The sequence below is a fragment of the Narcine bancroftii genome, chromosome 1 (assembly GCF_036971445.1).
Source record: "Narcine bancroftii isolate sNarBan1 chromosome 1, sNarBan1.hap1, whole genome shotgun sequence".
In the NCBI taxonomy this organism is placed as follows: Eukaryota; Metazoa; Chordata; class Chondrichthyes; order Torpediniformes; family Narcinidae; genus Narcine; species Narcine bancroftii.
This window is the reverse complement of record NC_091469.1, coordinates 256,794,436-256,812,302: the sequence shown is the minus strand read 5'-3', so window position 1 is coordinate 256,812,302 and position 17,867 is coordinate 256,794,436. Positions and strand designations below refer to the sequence as shown.

The following is a 17,867-nucleotide window of genomic DNA, read 5'->3' as shown; positions in this document are numbered from 1 at the left end:
CCATTTTTTTTAACATATAACATATGTATATATAAGGACAGCTTGTTCCCACTTTGACACTGTTCTGAGGATCATGCCAGGCCATAGCCAAAGATTACTATTGTTAAATTCCCCTTCTAGATTTCCTAATGCAAAATTACATTGGCACACCCTGGGCCAAAATTAAACTTATTTCCCCTTTATTCACCATCTCCCACAACCCATCGATCTGACAAACTTCTCAGTGGTGGAAAATACTGGTGATGACTCGTTTCCTTCCCATTATCCACATTAGGCTCATTGAGATTTCCTCCCTGCTTCTCCACCTGTGACAATCAAGGTGATCTTTATATTGCTTCTTACCATCAGGTAGGTTCCTGTCTGTGTTGATGCCACCCGGCAGGGTCGAGGCACTTTCCCTGCCACTAACGCTTGCAGCTTCTGCAGCTGTTGCAATAGAGTCCTGAAACAGTGGACAAATTTCACTCATGGAACAATGCTTCATTGGCTTTCAGTGGCACTGATACCATACCCTTTTTTTCAATCTTTTTATTCATTTTAAAATGCATCAATAGGTACGTGTAGTAATAATAATAATAATAAAGTAAATTAATATCAAGAATCAAATAACAATCAGCAAGGTACATAAAAACCCATGTTATTAAGTGGAAAAAAAGGGAAAGAAAAAAATACATATCCCTAAACTAAGAATCAAACCCCACCCTATGAGGGCTGCTGGCCAAGTTACGGAGTCCATAACTAATAATAACTATGGGTTCATTAAAAAAAAACAAAAAATAATTAATCTACAAGTTTTGAAAGTAATTGAGAAAAGGATCCCAAAGAGAAAGAAAGTTTAAATCTATTGCAGTAGTAGAACACTAATTTTTTTTCTAGAGACAATGCCATCACATCCGACAACCAAGTGGGAGGAAGAGCATCTTTCCACCTCAACAAAATGGCCCTTCTACCAATGAGAGAAGCAAACGTCACTACATGGGATTGTGAAAAAGTCAATATATCCATTGGGCCACTCACTTCAAAAATACCAATGAAAGGGCTAGGAGTCAAGTTAATATTAAGAACTAATGATAAGGTGCAAAATACCCCTTGTCAAAAATTAAAGATGGCTAAAACATGATACAAAGTACCTTCCTCAGTTATGCATTTATCACATTTAGAGGAGATGTTAGGATAACATTTTGCTAACTGAACCTTAGAAAACCATATCTACTTTAAATTGAATTAATGAAAGCCTAGCCCAAAGAGAAGATGAATGAACAAGTTTCAAAATAGAATCCCATGTAGTTTCTGCAAATGATTGTTGAAAATTTTGTTCTCTTATTTGACACAATACCCTCAACCTGCTAGTTGGGAGTTGGGGAAGGGATTGTGAGGTTCAAAACTCCCTTCCCTAGATCTGCTTATTTGTGTTTGGGATGCCAAGTCAAACACATTAGATTAATAGACCTATAGAACACTACAGTTCAGAAACAGGCCCTGTGGCCCTTTTAGTCTGCGCTGAACTATTTTTCTGCCTAGTACCACTGAACTTCACCCAAACCATATCTTCTATACCTTTCCCATCTATGTAGCTGTCCAAATATTTCTTAAATGTGAAAATTGACAAATTCAACTGGTAGCTTGTTCCATACTTATACCACTCTCCATGCGAAGAAGGTCCGTTAATGTTCTCTTTAAACTTTTCCCCTTTCACCCTCAACCCATGTTGTTTAGTTTTTATCTCACCTCAGTGGAAAAAGCCTGCTTGCATTTAGTCTACCTATACCCCTCATAATTTGCTATACCTCAATCAAATCTTCCCTCATTCTTCTGCACCCAGGAAATAACATCCTAATCAGTTTAACCTTTCCCTGTACCTCAGTTTTTCAAGACTTGGCAACATCCTTATAAATCTTCTCTGGACTCTTTCAATCTTATTGATATCCTTATTGTAGTTACTACACACAATACTCCAAATTTGGTATTACCAATGTCTTATACAACTTCACCATAACATCCCAACCTCTATAATGCTTTGATTTATGAAGGGCAATGTGCCAAAAGCTCTCTTTATGACCCTATCTACCTGTGATGCCACTTTTTGGGAATTATGTATCTATATTTCCAGATCCCTCTGTTCTACCATGCTCCTCAGAGCTCTACTATTTACCATGTATGTTCTACTTTGGATTGTTCTTTATAAGTTCAACACCTCAAATGTATCTACATTGAATTCCATCTGCCATTTTGCAGCCTATTTTTCCAGCTGGTGCAGATCCCTCTGCAATTTTTGAAAACCTTCTTCACTGTCCACTACACCTCCGATCTTAGTGTCATCTACAAACTTGCTGATCCAATTTACCATATTATCATCCAGATCATAGATAGAGTTGACAAACAACAGTGGACTTGGCACCAATCCTTGAGGTACACCACTAGTCACAGGCCTCCAGTCTGAGAGGTAATTATCCACTACCATCCTCTGGCTTCTCCTGTAAAGCTAATGTCTAATCTAATTTACTACCTCACTATGAATACCTAGTGACTGAACCTTTATGACTATACTATGTGGGAGTTTATCAAAGTCCATGCTAAAGTCCATGTAGACAAAATTCACAACCTTTCCATCAACTTTCCTTGTAACCTCCTCGAAAAACACTAAATGAATGGCTAAACATGACTTACCACACACAAAGCCATGTTGACTATCCCTAATCAGTCCCTGTCTATCCAAGTATTTATTTATCCGATCTCTTAGGACATCTTCCAATAATTTAACCACTACCAGCCTATAATTTCCTGGGTTATTTTTAGGGCCTTTTTCAAACAACAGACCGAGCTACCCTCCAATCCCATGGCACCTCACCCATAGCTAAGGATGTGTTAAATATATCTGCAAGGACCCCTGCAATTTCTGCTATAGCCTCCTTCAAGGTCCAAGGTATGTCAGGCCTGGGGATTTATCCACCCTCATTTGCCTTAAGGCAGCAAGTATCTCCTCCTCTTTAATGTGACCTCACTGTTTGCCTCATTTCATCGACTTTCCCAATTTCCTGAATAAATACAGTTGCAGAAAACCCCATCTCTTTGACTCCATATCTAGCCAACTACTCTGATCTTCAAGAGGACCAATTCTGTCATTTACTATCCCTCTTCTCCGAGTTGACACCCTTCAACTTAGTCATTGCCAAACTTTATCCTGAACATCTTATCTTGTAGGTTAGTATCCCAATAGCAAGCTGTCAGTTTATCTGCTAATTTGCCCAGTTGGAATTTTAATGCTGGACAGTGTCAGTTAGATGCAAAACGCACGTGCTGGTGAAACAGCAGGTTACACAGCATCAATTGGAAGGGTAACTGATGTTTCGGGCCTGGGCCCTTAACGTTTACTTGCTATGGATGCTCTGTGACCTGCTGAGTTTCTCAGCATTTGACCCTAGCATCTGCAGACTTTCGTGTTTAACAGTGTCAGTTAAATGAAATCTGTTTTCCTTCAAGGCCTTTTCTGATGTTGTGTACAAGGAATAATAAGGATTGCCAATGAAGCTCAGAGATTGACTGCCAATCATAGTACCTTATAGCCAAATGGAAATGAGCTATTTTTAAAAATTCTTTGCATTTTTTAAAATTTGCTTTTGTAAAAAAATAACCAGAAGGACTGAACTGAGGAACAAATAAGACATGCCATGGATAAATGGTACCAATTATCAGCAGATTAAAGAGCACTATTTCCTATATTTACTGGCAGCAGACACACGAGTGACCTGCAGGTGAGGAAGTTAGCACAACTACCTCACAGCCCCAAGAACCAGGTTTTATAGGTCAAATATTCATTTTCAAGGAGCCTCAATAATAAAAGACCAGTTATCAGATTCCGTGGAATGGATTCTACTTGGGCATTTGGGTAGATTGGGGAGCTTAAGAAGCAGAGGCCATGGATGCTACAATGGAATTTAATGGATGGCAATTAATTAGGACAATGGTAGGAGGCACATGGGAATTCTGCCACTTGTACTTTACCTTAAAGCTATTCAACACACATTCCCAATTTAGATCCCCATTCCTTTCTTGATCTCCTGGAGACTTCTATTTGTGTACTGTGAAGAATTTTCATCAGAAAGACTGCAGCAATTCTAGAAGCCAGCTAACACCACTTTTCAATGGACAATTAGCAATGGGTAATGAATAAAAACAGCTTTCTCATTTCAATAGAAACTGCACTACTAACTGCTGGCAGCAGAGGGAAGAGTTGCCAACATTATCATCTCAATTTTGCATTGAGCCTTGTACTGTATTGGGAGGTTTGGCTGGCAGTACAGGGTCTCACCACTTCACACCAAGATGGTGTCTAATGGAATTTGCAGTCATTTGAACTACATAATTAGCTACAGCCCATTGTAGAGGCAAAGTTATTACAAGGAACCAAGCTATAAATCACATCATTGGAACAGGTTTAGCCTGGGTATATGTGTAGAATTGGTAACTTATGAACCAATAGTGATGGCTACTGCAGATGGATGTTCTAAATTATTTTCAAAGTGCCCATCAATAGGTTGCAATTATTTTGGAGGAAGCAGTGATTCTCAACCTTTTTCTTTCCACTTTAAGTAATCCCTATGCTATCGGTGCTCTGTGATTAGTCAGGGTGGTATGTGAGTGGGAAGGGAAGGTTGAGAATCACTGCTCTAGACCCAATTGTTACTGAAATATTTTGCTTGAGAAAAATTGTCATTGGCCCATTTCCTTTGGAGTTATGAAACCGTGCACATAACGAGTCAATTAGGTACGATTAAAACAGTGATTTACAAACATTTTCTTTCCATCCACAGACCACCTTGAGAAATTCCTCACTAATTACAGAGCACCTATGACATAGGGAATACTTAAAGTGGTCTGTGAGTGGAAAGAAAAAGGTTGAGAACCACTGATCTATACTGATGATATCTGTTACACATGCTCAATAGACATGGAGCAGTGTTTGAAATGCAGTCACAGTTGTGACAATGGAAATGCACTATATCTCGTTAGGAGTTTGAGGAGATTTAGTATGTCACCAGAGTCTTGCAAATTTTGACAGGTGTTCGTGGAGAGCATTCTAACTAGCTGTATCACTGGAGTGCTAATACTCAGGGCAGAAAAAGGCTACAGAGGGTTGTAAACTCAGCTAGTACCATCATGGGCCTTCATTCCATTAAGGACATCTTTTAGAGACTGTGTCTCAAGAAAGCAGCCTCTCTCAAGGACCCTTATCACCCAGTCCATGCCCTCTTTTCACTGCTGCTATCAGGAAGGAGGTACAGGAGCCTGAAGACAAGCACCCAATGTTATAAAAACAGCTTTTCCCCCTCCCCCATCAGATTTCAGAATGGACAGTGGACCACAGACATTGCTGCACTTTTTCCTCTTCTTTTGCACTAATTGTTTACTTTTAAATAGTGTACTGTATTTACAAAAATGTAATCGAAAGCAAATTTTGCACCTGTAATGCACAATACCATGCCACAAAACCACAAATGTCGTTACACATGCCCATGACAATAAACATGAGTTTGATAATGCTGTGCGATCTTTTACATTGAGCAAAATGGTTGACTTGGCCAGATTTCACATGATTCAAAGAGTGATGAGAAGTGGAGGGAATGTCTTGCCTATGTCCTGAGCAATAGTTTTTCCATTTCTCATAATTGGAAAAGATTATTCCATTGTTATTCCATTGATTTTTTTTTGTTGGAGCTTGCTCTGCGTACCTTGGTTATCAGAAGTGTCATCGTGTACTGCATAAAAGCAAATTTTTAGCACTTGTTTCCTATAATTTGCATTTGCCAATATGGCCAGTTAGAAAGTATACCAGGAGGAGAGAATGTTGACTGCATTTGTAGAGGTTCGCAAAGTTTCAAAAAGCCCTGGACCAATTATCTGGTGTGAGTAAAAGCTCAATGAGTACAGTGGTCAGTAGGGTTTCAGATTAAGTAATGGATGTTGGAAGGAATGGCTTCTTGCAACCTTATCCAACACAATCCCCGCCTTTGAAGCTAAGAGTTGAAATCCAATTCCTTCACACGAAAGCAGTGCCTCTACCCTGTCAGACAAGTTTCATACAACCAGAAAGCAATCTGCTGAAGCAAATAAGTGGATTAAACAGCATCAGTAGGAAAAAAAAGAGTAGTTAATGTTTCATCAAGGGCTCTGACCCGAAACATTGACCGTTCTTTTTCTTCCACTGATGCTGCTTGACCCACTGAGTTCTTCCAGCAGATTCCAGCATCTGCAGTCTCTTGAATGTCTCAGATTTCATCACAAGAAGCCTCACTCTTCACCATCTGTGGTTAAATTGACTAGGTCAAGTTAAAAGCAATTCATCACAGTTTCAGCACCTTTATGCAGCCAATCGGGTACCCAATTCCAAGCTTGCTGGTGCATTTCAGGTTAAAACTAGAACCTGATATTTTGAACCTATTAGAAGGCAGGTTACAGCAGCATTGTGGCTGCTACATGATTATAAATGGCATTAGAATTACACTTATTAATATATACAATTGGCATTCATAAAGAACCTTTAATTCAGAAGACATTACTCAAAAACATAATCTAAGGAAAGGTACACCATAAAGTGGGAAATAGTGGGTTGTACAACTGAATGTTAGGTCACTGAAGAGAGAGTGAAGACTGAGCTGTACAAATATTCACTTACCGGTTTGCATTTTCTAGAGTCTCCACTTTTTTCCAAAGTTCATTATTCTCAGAGGTATAGGTCTCCACCCTGGCAAGGACAAAATAACCCAAGCACAAGTTCACAGATAAAATATCGGAATCTAGAGTGAAATTTAATAGTAAGCGCCCTATCCTCTAAGATAGTTGACACATTTTCTATTCCCACTTTCTAATAGAATTATCCAGAACCAGATCAAGTGCAGCATGACCTAGGCTTACCTGCATAATAAGAAGCATTGCCTTATGAATTATTGCCATTCTTATTCCATAATATTCCTTTATAAATTGGATTTGAATGCACCTTATCACTGTGATCCTGAAAAAATTTTTCTCAATTCTGAACCCTGCACTGAACTGTGGATCTTCAGTAGATCCAGCCACAAGAGGACCTGAGGGATCTTGATGGTAAATGTGGAGAAGACATTTCCAGATGTGGGAGAATCTAGGACTAGAAGTCACTGTATAGAATAAGGAGCCACCTATTTAAGGCTCTGAGGAAACAATCCCTGCAAAGACTGAGGACCCTGTGATATCTGTCTCTGAGGATGACATCAGAAAATCACTCAAGAGGGTGAACCCTTGCAAGGCATCAGGGCCTGATGGCATACTTGGCAGGGTACTGAAATTCTGTGCCAGCCAACTAGCTGAAGTGTTCACAGACATCAATCTCTTACTGCTGCAGTCAGAGGTTCCCATCTGGTTCAAAAGGGCATCAATCATCCCAGTGCCCAAGATGAGTAGAGTGAGCTGCCTCAACAACCATCAGCCAGTAGCACTAATATCTACTGTGATGAAATACTTTGAGAAGCTGGTCATGGCCAGAATTAACACATACCTCAGTAAAGATCTGGACCCACTGCAATTCACCCACCATCACAATCGCTCCACAGGAGGCGCAATATCACCCAGATAACATCAACTCATGCATATGGCTACTCTTCATTGACTACAACTCAGCCTTCAACACCATTATTCCCTCAGTGCTGGTCAACAAGCTCCAAACCCTGGGCCTCTGAACCTCACTTTGCAACTGGATCTTTGACTTCCTCATTGGAAGACAACAGTCAGTACGAATTGGAAACAATGTCTCCTACTCACTGACTAGCAACACAGGCGCACCCCATGGATGCGTACTTAGCCCACTGGTCTACTCATTATACACCCATGACTGTGTGGCCAGGCACAATTCCAATTCTATCTACAAGTTTGTTGATGACATCACAGTTGTCGATAGAATCACAAACAGCAATGAGGAAGCGACAGGAGGGAGATGGAACAGCTAGTTGAATGGTGTCACAACAACAACCTTCTACTCAGTGTTAGCAAAACACAGGAGATGATTGTAGACCAAGAGGAAGTCAGGAGAACACGGACCAGTCCTCATCAAGGTCTCAGTAGTGGAGAGAGTCAAGAACTTCAAATTCCTGGGACTCAACATCTCTGACGATCTGCCCTGGAACCTCCGTGTCAATGAAATCACGAGAAGGATCGCCAGCAGCTATACTTTGTGAGGTGTTTGAAGAGGTTCAGTATTTGAAGAGGCTCGATATGACACAGAAGATTCTCAGAAACTTCTACTGGTGTATTGTGGAGATCATTCTGGTTGGTTGCATCATTGTCTGGTATGGAAGTGCCAACGCTCTGGACAAGAGAAAACTCCAGAGGGTTGCTAACTCAGCCTGTGACATCACGGGCACTAGTCTTCACTCGACCGAGGACATTTACAAGAGGCAGTGTTTTAAGAAAGCAGCCTCTAACCTCAATGCCCCTCACTACTCATGCTGTGCCCTATTCACTCCGCTACCACCAGGAAAAAGTACAGGAGCCTGGACAGAAAGTGGCACAGTTGGCATAGCCTTTATAGTACCAGCGATCGAGACCAGAGTTTGAATCCTGAGCTGTCTTTAAGAAGTTTGTACGCTATCCCCACGTCAGTGTGGGTTTTCCCCAGGGGCTCCGGTTTCCTCCCACCATTTGAAACAGACCAGGGTTGTAGTTTAATTGAGTGTAAACTGGGCGACACAGACTCGTGGGCCGAAATGACCTGTTACCAGGCTGAATGTCTAAATTTAAAAAAAAATTAATACGAGCACTCAGTGGCACAGAGACAGCTGCCATCAGATTTCTGAATGATTAATGAACCAAAGACACTGCATTACTTTGACTTTTCATGTATTATTTTCTTGACAAGCAAGATCAGGAGGGTGAGTGGGAATTCAGAGTGGAGGTTAAAATCAGATCATCCATGTAGGAACAACCTCATGGCTGAATGCCCAACCCCTGCTCCTATTTCACAAACATGCTTGTACTGCAAGCCATAATGATGAACTAAAAGTAAATCACGAACGTCTGCAGACACCGTGTTGAAGTGTTGGAGAGGATCAGCAGGTCAAACAGTGCTCTTTATATAGCAAAAGTAAAAATACATAACTGACGTTTCAGGCTTGAGTCCTTCATCAAGCTACGGAAAAATGTCAGTAGGTGTCAAAATAAAGGGTTAATAAACTGGTGCTTGAGAGATAAAACACTGCCTTACTTTTCATGCACTGTTATTTTATGTAGTAATGTTGTAGGATGCTTATAATATGAATGTTTCCACTCTGACGCTGCTGCAAAACACCAAATTTCATGTCTTGTTCGTGACAATGAATATTGATTTTGATTCTGATTTTGAAAAGATATTGGCAAGGACCAGAATTAGCCTAGAATTTGGTGAATCCATGATACTCTTGCCAGGGGTGAAAAGTTATTGTAGGCAGGTAGTAATGTGGAGCTGATTTAAAGATCAGAATGGCAGGGCAGTATCAAGTGACCAATTGCTGTTTTTAGATTACATATTCAGCACTGTAACAGGGTCCTTCTGGCCCATGTGCCTGTGACACCCAAATATGCCAATTAACCTTTAAACTCCATATGATTTGGAAGGTGAGATGAAACCAGAGCACCTGGAGAAATCCCACACAGGCACAGGGATAACATACAAACTCTTTACAGACAGCACCGAATTCAAACCTGAGTCGCTGGCGCTGTAATACCTTTGCACCAGCTGCTACAATAACTATGCCACCCCTAAATCGTATTCATATTTGTATATTCTTATGCATCGGTCGATCAATGGAATGGTGCCTTAAATGTTGCATCAGAGCTAGTTGATTGCAAGGAACACTTCCACCACCACTCCCCAGTTGCAAACATAGGCCCCGTACCAGTGGCATCACTAGGGTTGGTGTCACCCCCCCCGCCCCTCCCCACCAATGGATCTCCTCCCATTACCAAACTTGATTACTACTTCATTCTCAAAAAGCTATTGATACAAGTTCACAAACACTAATGACCACAATATTGTAGCTAAAACACAAGAAGAAAATTTGACAAAATCAGTGACTATAAAAACACCAACAGCAACAAAAAGAACAGCGTGAGCTTGTGGTGTGTGTAGACAAAACCATGTGGTTCAAAGCATCATTGTAATTGGGTAATAATGACAGCTCTGACTGGAGCACATTAGAAGGCTTCAAAAAGTAAATGAGCATAGAGTTTTAGCCTTATAGGTATATTGAGACGTGTAAACTGGGCTTACGAAAAATGTTTTTGTTGTTATAACTAACTACAGGGATATTTTCGTAAAAACTAATAAACTTCAGCTGAAACTTCACAATTTTTTTTATATAGACAATTGTTTTGGTGTCACTCCCCTCTGATGGTGCTGTCCGCACCCCCCCCCCCACCCCCCAGTGACACCAGTGCTGAAGTACTCCAGCAAATCCAAATGATTCATGTGTCCCATTCCCTTGGTTGTCTGTTGCTTTGGAGTTACCTTACATTCCTCATACTCCCAGCTTCATCCTCCTCCATCACAAGGAATTTGCAACTGATGTCACAAATTTTTTAAAAAAAGGCATGTTGCTAGGGGAAAACATAGGTTTTACACTGACAAAGTACAATGTAAACCTAGTGAGTTGGCCAAATTCAATGCTGACCAGATTTTAGAGTGGTGTTACACATCATGAAAGGGTGTATGGTCTTTTTCCTCACACATAGGATTGGTGAACTGGCAGTGAAAAAAAATTTTTCATCAACATACATCCAGGTGCCCAAAATAGATGGTTAGTAACCTCTAATCTTAGATCCTTTTAACAGAAGTGACTTCTGCTTTCTCATTCCAACATTGTCTCACTTCAGCAAATCAATGCTTTCTATTAAATGCTCAGAAACGCTGTGCAACGACTGAAGATCAAAAGTGCCAGTGTTTGCAGTGAGTTGCTGCAGATAGAGATCAGTATACGTAACCGTGTTTAATGGGACCACTTACTTTTTCTCTAGACTATCCACATATTCCTTTTTCTTTCTCCGGCTCTCCTGGGCAGAAATCTGCCAAAAGAAAAAGATCGACACAAAGTTATGACTTCGACAATTGGACAAACCTGAGAGTAACCGAGCACACAAAAGAAGCTCAGCAGGTCAAACAGCGCCCTTTATGTAGCAGAGGTTCTGTATCTTTCCCTTTGCTACATAAAGGACCCTGTTTGACCTGCTGAACTTCTCCAGCATTCTGTGTTTTTACTTCAACCACGGTGTCTACAGGTTTTCATGGTAATGTAACCAACGTTTTGTGTGTTAAACTACAATCACAGTGTCTGTAGACTTTCTTGTTTAGCCTGAGAGCAAGAAGTCATTGTTGTGTCTCACAGCAACTAAACAATTTTATGGTTACTAAACTACTGCCTTCCTCTAAGGCAGGGGTGTCAAACTCAAATTTTCGGAGGGCCAAAATTAAAAACTTGGACTAAGTCGAGGGCCGAACTAAATATTTATTGAAAATTTTCAACAACATCTGCATGTTTTCTCTTCTTTCAACCTATGTAATGTTAAACTTTAGGATATAACTTTAGGAGGATAATGTTACAGGTCAGGAGTAGGTAGCTCAAGTTCACCCTTTGCTTGACCTGAGGGAAACATATTTGGTCCCTGTGGAGATGTAGTCAGCATTCACAGGCTGTGTCCATTTTGGCCTGCATCAGGACTCAGCATTTCCTGCTCACTCCTCAGGCTCTAGGCCTCTATTCACCCTCGACCCACCATCCCTCTACCTGACCAGACCTTTACCCAACCTCTACTCACCCCTCACTCCACTCGTTCTGCCTCTACCCACCCCATCCTATACACGCCCCTCTACTGCCTCTCCCCTCAACCTGTTCCTCTCTCTACCCGTCTCTCACCCTCTAATCACCCCTCCCCTACTCGCCCTGCCCCTCCCCTTTTACCTCTTCCCTATCCACCTCTCCTTCTACTCATCCCTCCCTCTAACTGCCCCTCGCACCACCATAACATCCCCTGCCCATTACTCCTCACCTACACCCTCTGCCCACCCCTGCTTACCCACCCACTCAGGCCCAGCACACTGCCGATCAGCCTTTGCGGACAGCCACCATTTCTCTCTTCACGTGCAGGGCCGAACCAGCCGTCCCTGGGGTCCGCGCGGGTGCAAGTGCTGAAGGTCGTGGCGACCGGGAGAAGTGCGCTCGTGCTGTGGAAGGGCCGTCCGGTGCCAGTTGCGCGGGGCTCGCGCTGCCCGGGGGCCGTGCACAGCCTGCCATGCCCGTCGCGCCGACAGGAAATCACAGGCGCTCGCCAATCTGCCGCACCGCTCTACAGGTGGGAGAAATGACTGGTTGTGCGGGGAGCCTTCAAAGTGGCTTGCCGGCTGATGACATCGACAGACTTCTCTTGTTACAATTTCTCGTGTTACAATGGGGAAGGATGTGGAATGAAGGGGGAGGATGGTGGGGGTGACATTACCAAAAAACAGCATCGGCTCTCGCTGCAGGGCGGGCCACCTCTAATACATTTTTGAAATGATCTTGCGGGCCAAATATAATTATATCGCGGGCCAGAGTTTGACATCTGTGCTCTAAGGGATGAAATGAGTTGCAGACTAAATCTAATCAACAGATTCAGATAGTTTATCTTTTAAATAATTGATACCTGAGATTAAATTATTGAATGGAATCTAATCAAAGCAATCAGATGGTTTATGTATAATCAATTAATTGCTAAGGGAGAGTTAAACAGGCTAATATCCAATGAAGGCTCTATTGGGCACTTTCACATACCCCAATAATTGCAATGACAAACACTGAGGGGAATGAAAGGCTTTATTGCACAAAATACAAGCTGGCCCAGATCCAAACTAAGGAAGTTCAGGGAAGGGAAAGGTGGCCTGACCTTTATGGCCTGGGTCCCAGGGGAGGAGTCCAGGTAAAAATGTCATCAGGGGGTGGGCCAGCCCGAGCCAAATAGCATACATAATCCATACCATTACATTCACCCCCTCTTTTTAAACAGAACACCCCCCTCCCTCTTTTACACAACGAGAGGGGAGAGGGATGGAAGAGAGAGAGAAAAAAAATTTGCTAGAGGTTTAGCCGCACCGACGACTTCTTCCTTCTGCGTGACCACTGGAGGGCAGGCATGTCTGAGCTATGCAGTTTGGGAGGGGAAGTGGTCCCTGGAGGGGTCAGGGGAGGGAGCAGTCTGGATTGGGGTGATGTTTGAGAGTTCCTGGGAGGAAGGGGCATTTGATGACTCCTAGAGGACCGACTCCTGGAGAGGAGAATCAGGTGGCTCGGCCTCCAGTATTGCGCTCCCATATGGGGTGATCTGCTCCCCGGGATGGGCTGTGGCAAGCAAAGCGGTTTTGGGATCCCGGCCCTCGCCAGGTCTCGGATAGGCACAGCGTCCTCGTGGTCATCGGGGTTCCTCACAAACGCATATTGTGGGTTGGCGTGTATGAGGTGTACCACTTCCACCACAGGATCCATCTTATTGGCTCCTTGCATGTCTCTATAGCAGGACTGGCCCTGGGGTTACCAACCAAGGAGGAATGGAGGCACCATTCACCGATCTCCTAGGGAACGCAAACAAACGTTCATGCAGGGTGGTGTTAGTCATGGTGCACAGGAGCGATCAGATGGTGTGAAGCACTTCAGGCAAAACATCCTGCCAACAGGACACCGGCATGTTTTTGGACCTCAGGGCCAGGAGCACTGCCTTCCAAACAGTGGCATTCTCCCTTTCCACCTAGCCATTACCCCTGGGGTTATAGCTGGTAGTCCTGCTGGTGGCTATGCCTCTGGCCAGGAAGTACTGTCGCAGTTTCCCCCTAGCGCTGTGGATGTACTCGGGGTACCCGAACAGGGTGAAGATCAAGTGCCTTGATTACCGTCACTGAGGTCATATCCAGGCAGGAAATAGCAAAGGAAAATCTGGAGAACTCGTCCACAACTGTCAGGAAGTAGGCATTCCTATTTGTAGTGGGTAGGGGGGCCCTTGAAATCGACACTGAGCCGTTCAAAAGGGCGTGTGGCCTTGATGAGATGTGGCTTTTTGGGCCGGTAGAACTGCGGCTTACGTTCAGCGCAGATCTGGCAGCGTCTGGTCATGGACCGGACGTCCTCAACGGAGTACGGAAGGTTCCGAGTCGATGAAGTGGTATAACATTGTGACTCCGGGGTGGGACAAATTGTTGTGGAGGGTCTGGAGACGGTCAAGATGCGTGCTAGCGCACATCCCCCAGGATAGGGCGTCTGGGGGAATTATTGAGTTTACCTGGTCGGTACAAGATGTTGTAATTATAGGTGGAGTGTTCAATCCTCCACCGAACAATCTTGATTTTAACCTGCTGTTTAGTATTAAACATGAAGGCCACGGCCCTCTGGTCTGTCAGCAAGATAAAACATTTATCGGCCAGGTAATGACACGAGTGGTGCACCGCCTCAACAATCACCTGGGCCTCCTTCTCGACTGAGGAGTAACATACCTCTGGACCGTGCAGGGTGTGGGAGAAAAAAGCTACTGGCCTGCCTGCCTGGTTAAGAGTGGCGGCCAGTGCGAAATCGGAGGCATCGCTCTCCACCTGAAATGGGAAGGACTAGTCCATGGCATGCATCGTGGCCTTTGCGATCTGGTAGAATGCAGCTTGGACTTCTGCTGATAACGGGAAAGTTGTGGATTTAATCATGGGGTGGGCTTTATCGGCGTTATTGGGCACCCATTGTGCATAATAGGAAAACAGACCCAGGCACCTTTCAGCACCTTTAGGGTGTTTGGGAATGGGAGCGCCATAAGGGGTCGCATGCAGTCAGGGTCTGGGGCAATGACACCATGCGCCACGACACAACCAAGAAGGGCCAGACGGGCTGTGTTGAACACACACTTGTCCCTATTATACGTCAAGTTGAAAGACTTGGCCGTACGCAAGAATTTTGCGAGGTTCGCGTTGTGGTCCCATTGGTCGTGGCCGTAGATGATGACATTGTCCAGATATGGGAACATTGCCGTCAGCTTGTGCTCCTCCACCATTCAATCCATGACCCTCTGAAAAGCAGAGACACTGTTAGTAACACTGAAAGGAACCGCAGAAGTGAAAAAGTCTGCCATCGGCCTCAAAACCCGTGTAGAGCCGGTCGCATAGGCAAAGGGGGAATCGATGATAGGCTGACTTGAGGTCAGTGGTTGAGAAGACTCTATATTGTGCGACCTTATTGACCAAGTCGGCTATCCAGGGTAGGGGGTACGCATTCACTTGAGTGAAGCACTTGATGATTTGGCTATAATCAATCACCATCTGGGGCTTGCCTGCCCCTCTGACCACGAGGACCTGTACCCTCCAGGGGGTGGAGCTAAGGGTCGCTGAACGCCATATCCTCAGTGCTATAACACCTACTCTTGGTAGCAATTGGCTTACAGTCTGGGGTGAGGTTTGCAAATATTGACGGAGGGGCCATCCACGGGGTGGCGAGGCTGCAGGATGGTGCCAGAGACTGGGCGCTTGACTGTAAGGGTGTCCGTGAGCTGTGGGTTGTAAATGGTGAGTGGAGGTTGGGGGCCCCCCAAATGCCATTGTAGACTCTGGAAGTCGAGGCCCATGAGGATCAGCGCATAGAGCTGGGGCATGACCAACAAGAAGTCATTATAATGCTACCACACTCCCCCTCCCCCCACCGTCAGAGACGCCACACAGCACCCCCGGATACAAGTCCGCTGGTTTTTCGCTGCCATCAACGCGGACCCAGTCATTGGCCAAATGGGGATCAAGAGTCTACAGGCCACCTCGGGGTGGATAAAACTTTTGGTACTGCCACTGTAGAAGAGCCAGTTTGATTTGTGCCCATTCACCTCGATCTGCATCATGGAGTTCATGATCAGGTGAGAGTTGGCTTGGTCCAAGGTGATTGATGCCAGGATGGGTGCATCATCTTCATTGTCGGTGGGGAGGCCCGATGCCCAAGATGGAGGCCTCCATGTTGACCATGCTGCCAACACCAGTGAAGAAGGTGGAAGTGATGTCGTCGGGGGTGGAATTGATATCGCTGGTGAGGGTTGCCGGTGAGCAGGAGCGGTGGCGGGAGCGGGTTAAATGGCGCTCGCCTTACCACTCACGTGGCTGGCACCGGAAGCTCCTCAGCCTTGCACGCTGCGCTGCTCAGAGATGGGGCTCTGGACCAGCAAACATGTTGGTAGTGGCCCTTTTCCCTCTAGCCTGAGCAGGTAGCTTCTTTCGCGGACAGAGACGTCGCGGATGTCTTGCCTGCCCTCAGAAATTGCACCTAGACGATCCTGGTGCTACTGCAGCTGCAGTTAGGTCAGCCGTCCCCGACGCCGACTTCCAGGATGACAGCCCTCATGTTGACACATACTGAGTAGCCCCGCTTCTGCCCACAATCGACTCCACATGGCGCTGGGCCAAGTAGGAGGTTCTGGCCAGTTGGATCGCCTGTTTCAGTGGGTGTTGATCCTCCTCGAGGAGACATTGTCGGATATAATCTGACCTCAACCCCGACACGCAAGCATCCCAGACCAGGTGGCACAGAGACTGTGGGGTTCCCCAAACATTCATTTCCCAGTGTGATCAGGGTTCAAACAAACTCTTCAATGGACTCACCAGGCTGCTGTTTTCTGGATGCCAGGAGGTGACAGGAGTAGACCTCGTTGATCTTGGGCTTGTATAGCACCTGTAGCTCAGCCATTGCCTCTGTGTAGGTCGTGCAGCTTCTGATGGCCTGGAAAGCCCTTTGGTCGACTCTTGCCTGTAGGACTTTCAGCCTCTTCTCGTCCGAATTGACCACTCCAGCAGAGGCCTCCAGGAAGTTGTAACTGCTCGAACAGTTACGAAGCACCTGGGACATGGGAATCCACTTCTAGCCGATCGGGGTGCAGCAACTTCTCCATTACCGGAGACGTTAAAATTTCTGTGCAATAAATTGTTGGGCACTATCAGTTGCCTCAATAATTGTAATGACAAAGACTGAGGGGAATGATAGGCTTTATTGCACAGAAGACTTGAGCTGGCCCGGATCCAAACTAGGGAAGGGAAAGGTGGCCCAACCTTTATGGCCTGGGTCCCAGGGGAGGAATCTAGGTATGAGTGTCATCAGGGGGCAGGCAAGCCTGAGCCAATTAGCATACACAATCCATACCATTACAGGCTCATGCGTACCTGCCTAGGCCCCAGCTATGCCTATTATTCTGTTGTATATGTTGAGCATCCATGCTACAAGCCTGCACAGGCAAGGCTCCAACTTTTCTTCCACTTCACTGATGACTATTGCTGCTGCCTCATGTACCCATGATTTGGTCATTGACTTTATGCACTTTGCTCCAAAGTTCCGACCCAATCTCAAATTTACTTGGTCCATCACCAGCACCAATCTCTTCTTTCTTGATCTTCCTGTCTCTACCTTGCGAGACAAGCTCTTGACAGACATTTTCTACAAACCCACCAGCACCCACAGCTACCTCAACTACACCTTGTCATGCCCTGTCCCCTGTAAAGATTTTATTCCTTTCTCTCAATTCCACTGTCTCCATTGCATCTGCTCCCAGGATGAGGTCTTCCATGCAAGATCATCCAAGATGTCCTTCTTCAAAATATGTAGCTTCCCTAATATTCCAATCACCCAGGACCTTAACTGCATATCCACTGTTACCTAAACATCTGCCCTGGCCCCCCTCTGGCCCTACACGTGACAAGGACAGGATTCCTTTTGTCATCACCTACCATCCCACCAATAAATCAACCACCACCATTTCCGCCACCTCCAACGTGATCCCACCACGAGACACATTGTCTCTTCTTTTCCCCTCACTGTCTTCCATGGGGCCACTCCCTCCAT

The 17,867-nt window shown here is 44.8% G+C and overlaps 1 protein-coding gene and 1 long non-coding RNA gene across 5 annotated transcripts in view; one reads left to right on the top strand and one right to left on the bottom strand.

Annotated features, from left to right (window-relative positions):
- Positions 1-17,867, top strand: part of LOC138741891 (uncharacterized) — a 280,492-nt gene that overhangs the window by 69,545 nt on the left and 193,080 nt on the right. The window lies entirely within an intron of this gene.
- Positions 1-17,867, bottom strand: part of creb3l1 (cAMP responsive element binding protein 3-like 1) — a 158,949-nt gene that overhangs the window by 15,360 nt on the left and 125,722 nt on the right. For both annotated transcript variants that reach the window (XM_069896120.1, XM_069896117.1), the window contains exons 7-9: positions 11,006-11,064; positions 6,674-6,742; positions 343-442 (exon numbers count right to left, since the gene is read on the bottom strand). In XM_069896120.1, the coding sequence (XP_069752221.1) occupies positions 343-442; positions 6,674-6,742; positions 11,006-11,064 (228 nt within the window). The remainder of the gene's footprint in view (positions 1-342; positions 443-6,673; positions 6,743-11,005; positions 11,065-17,867) is intronic.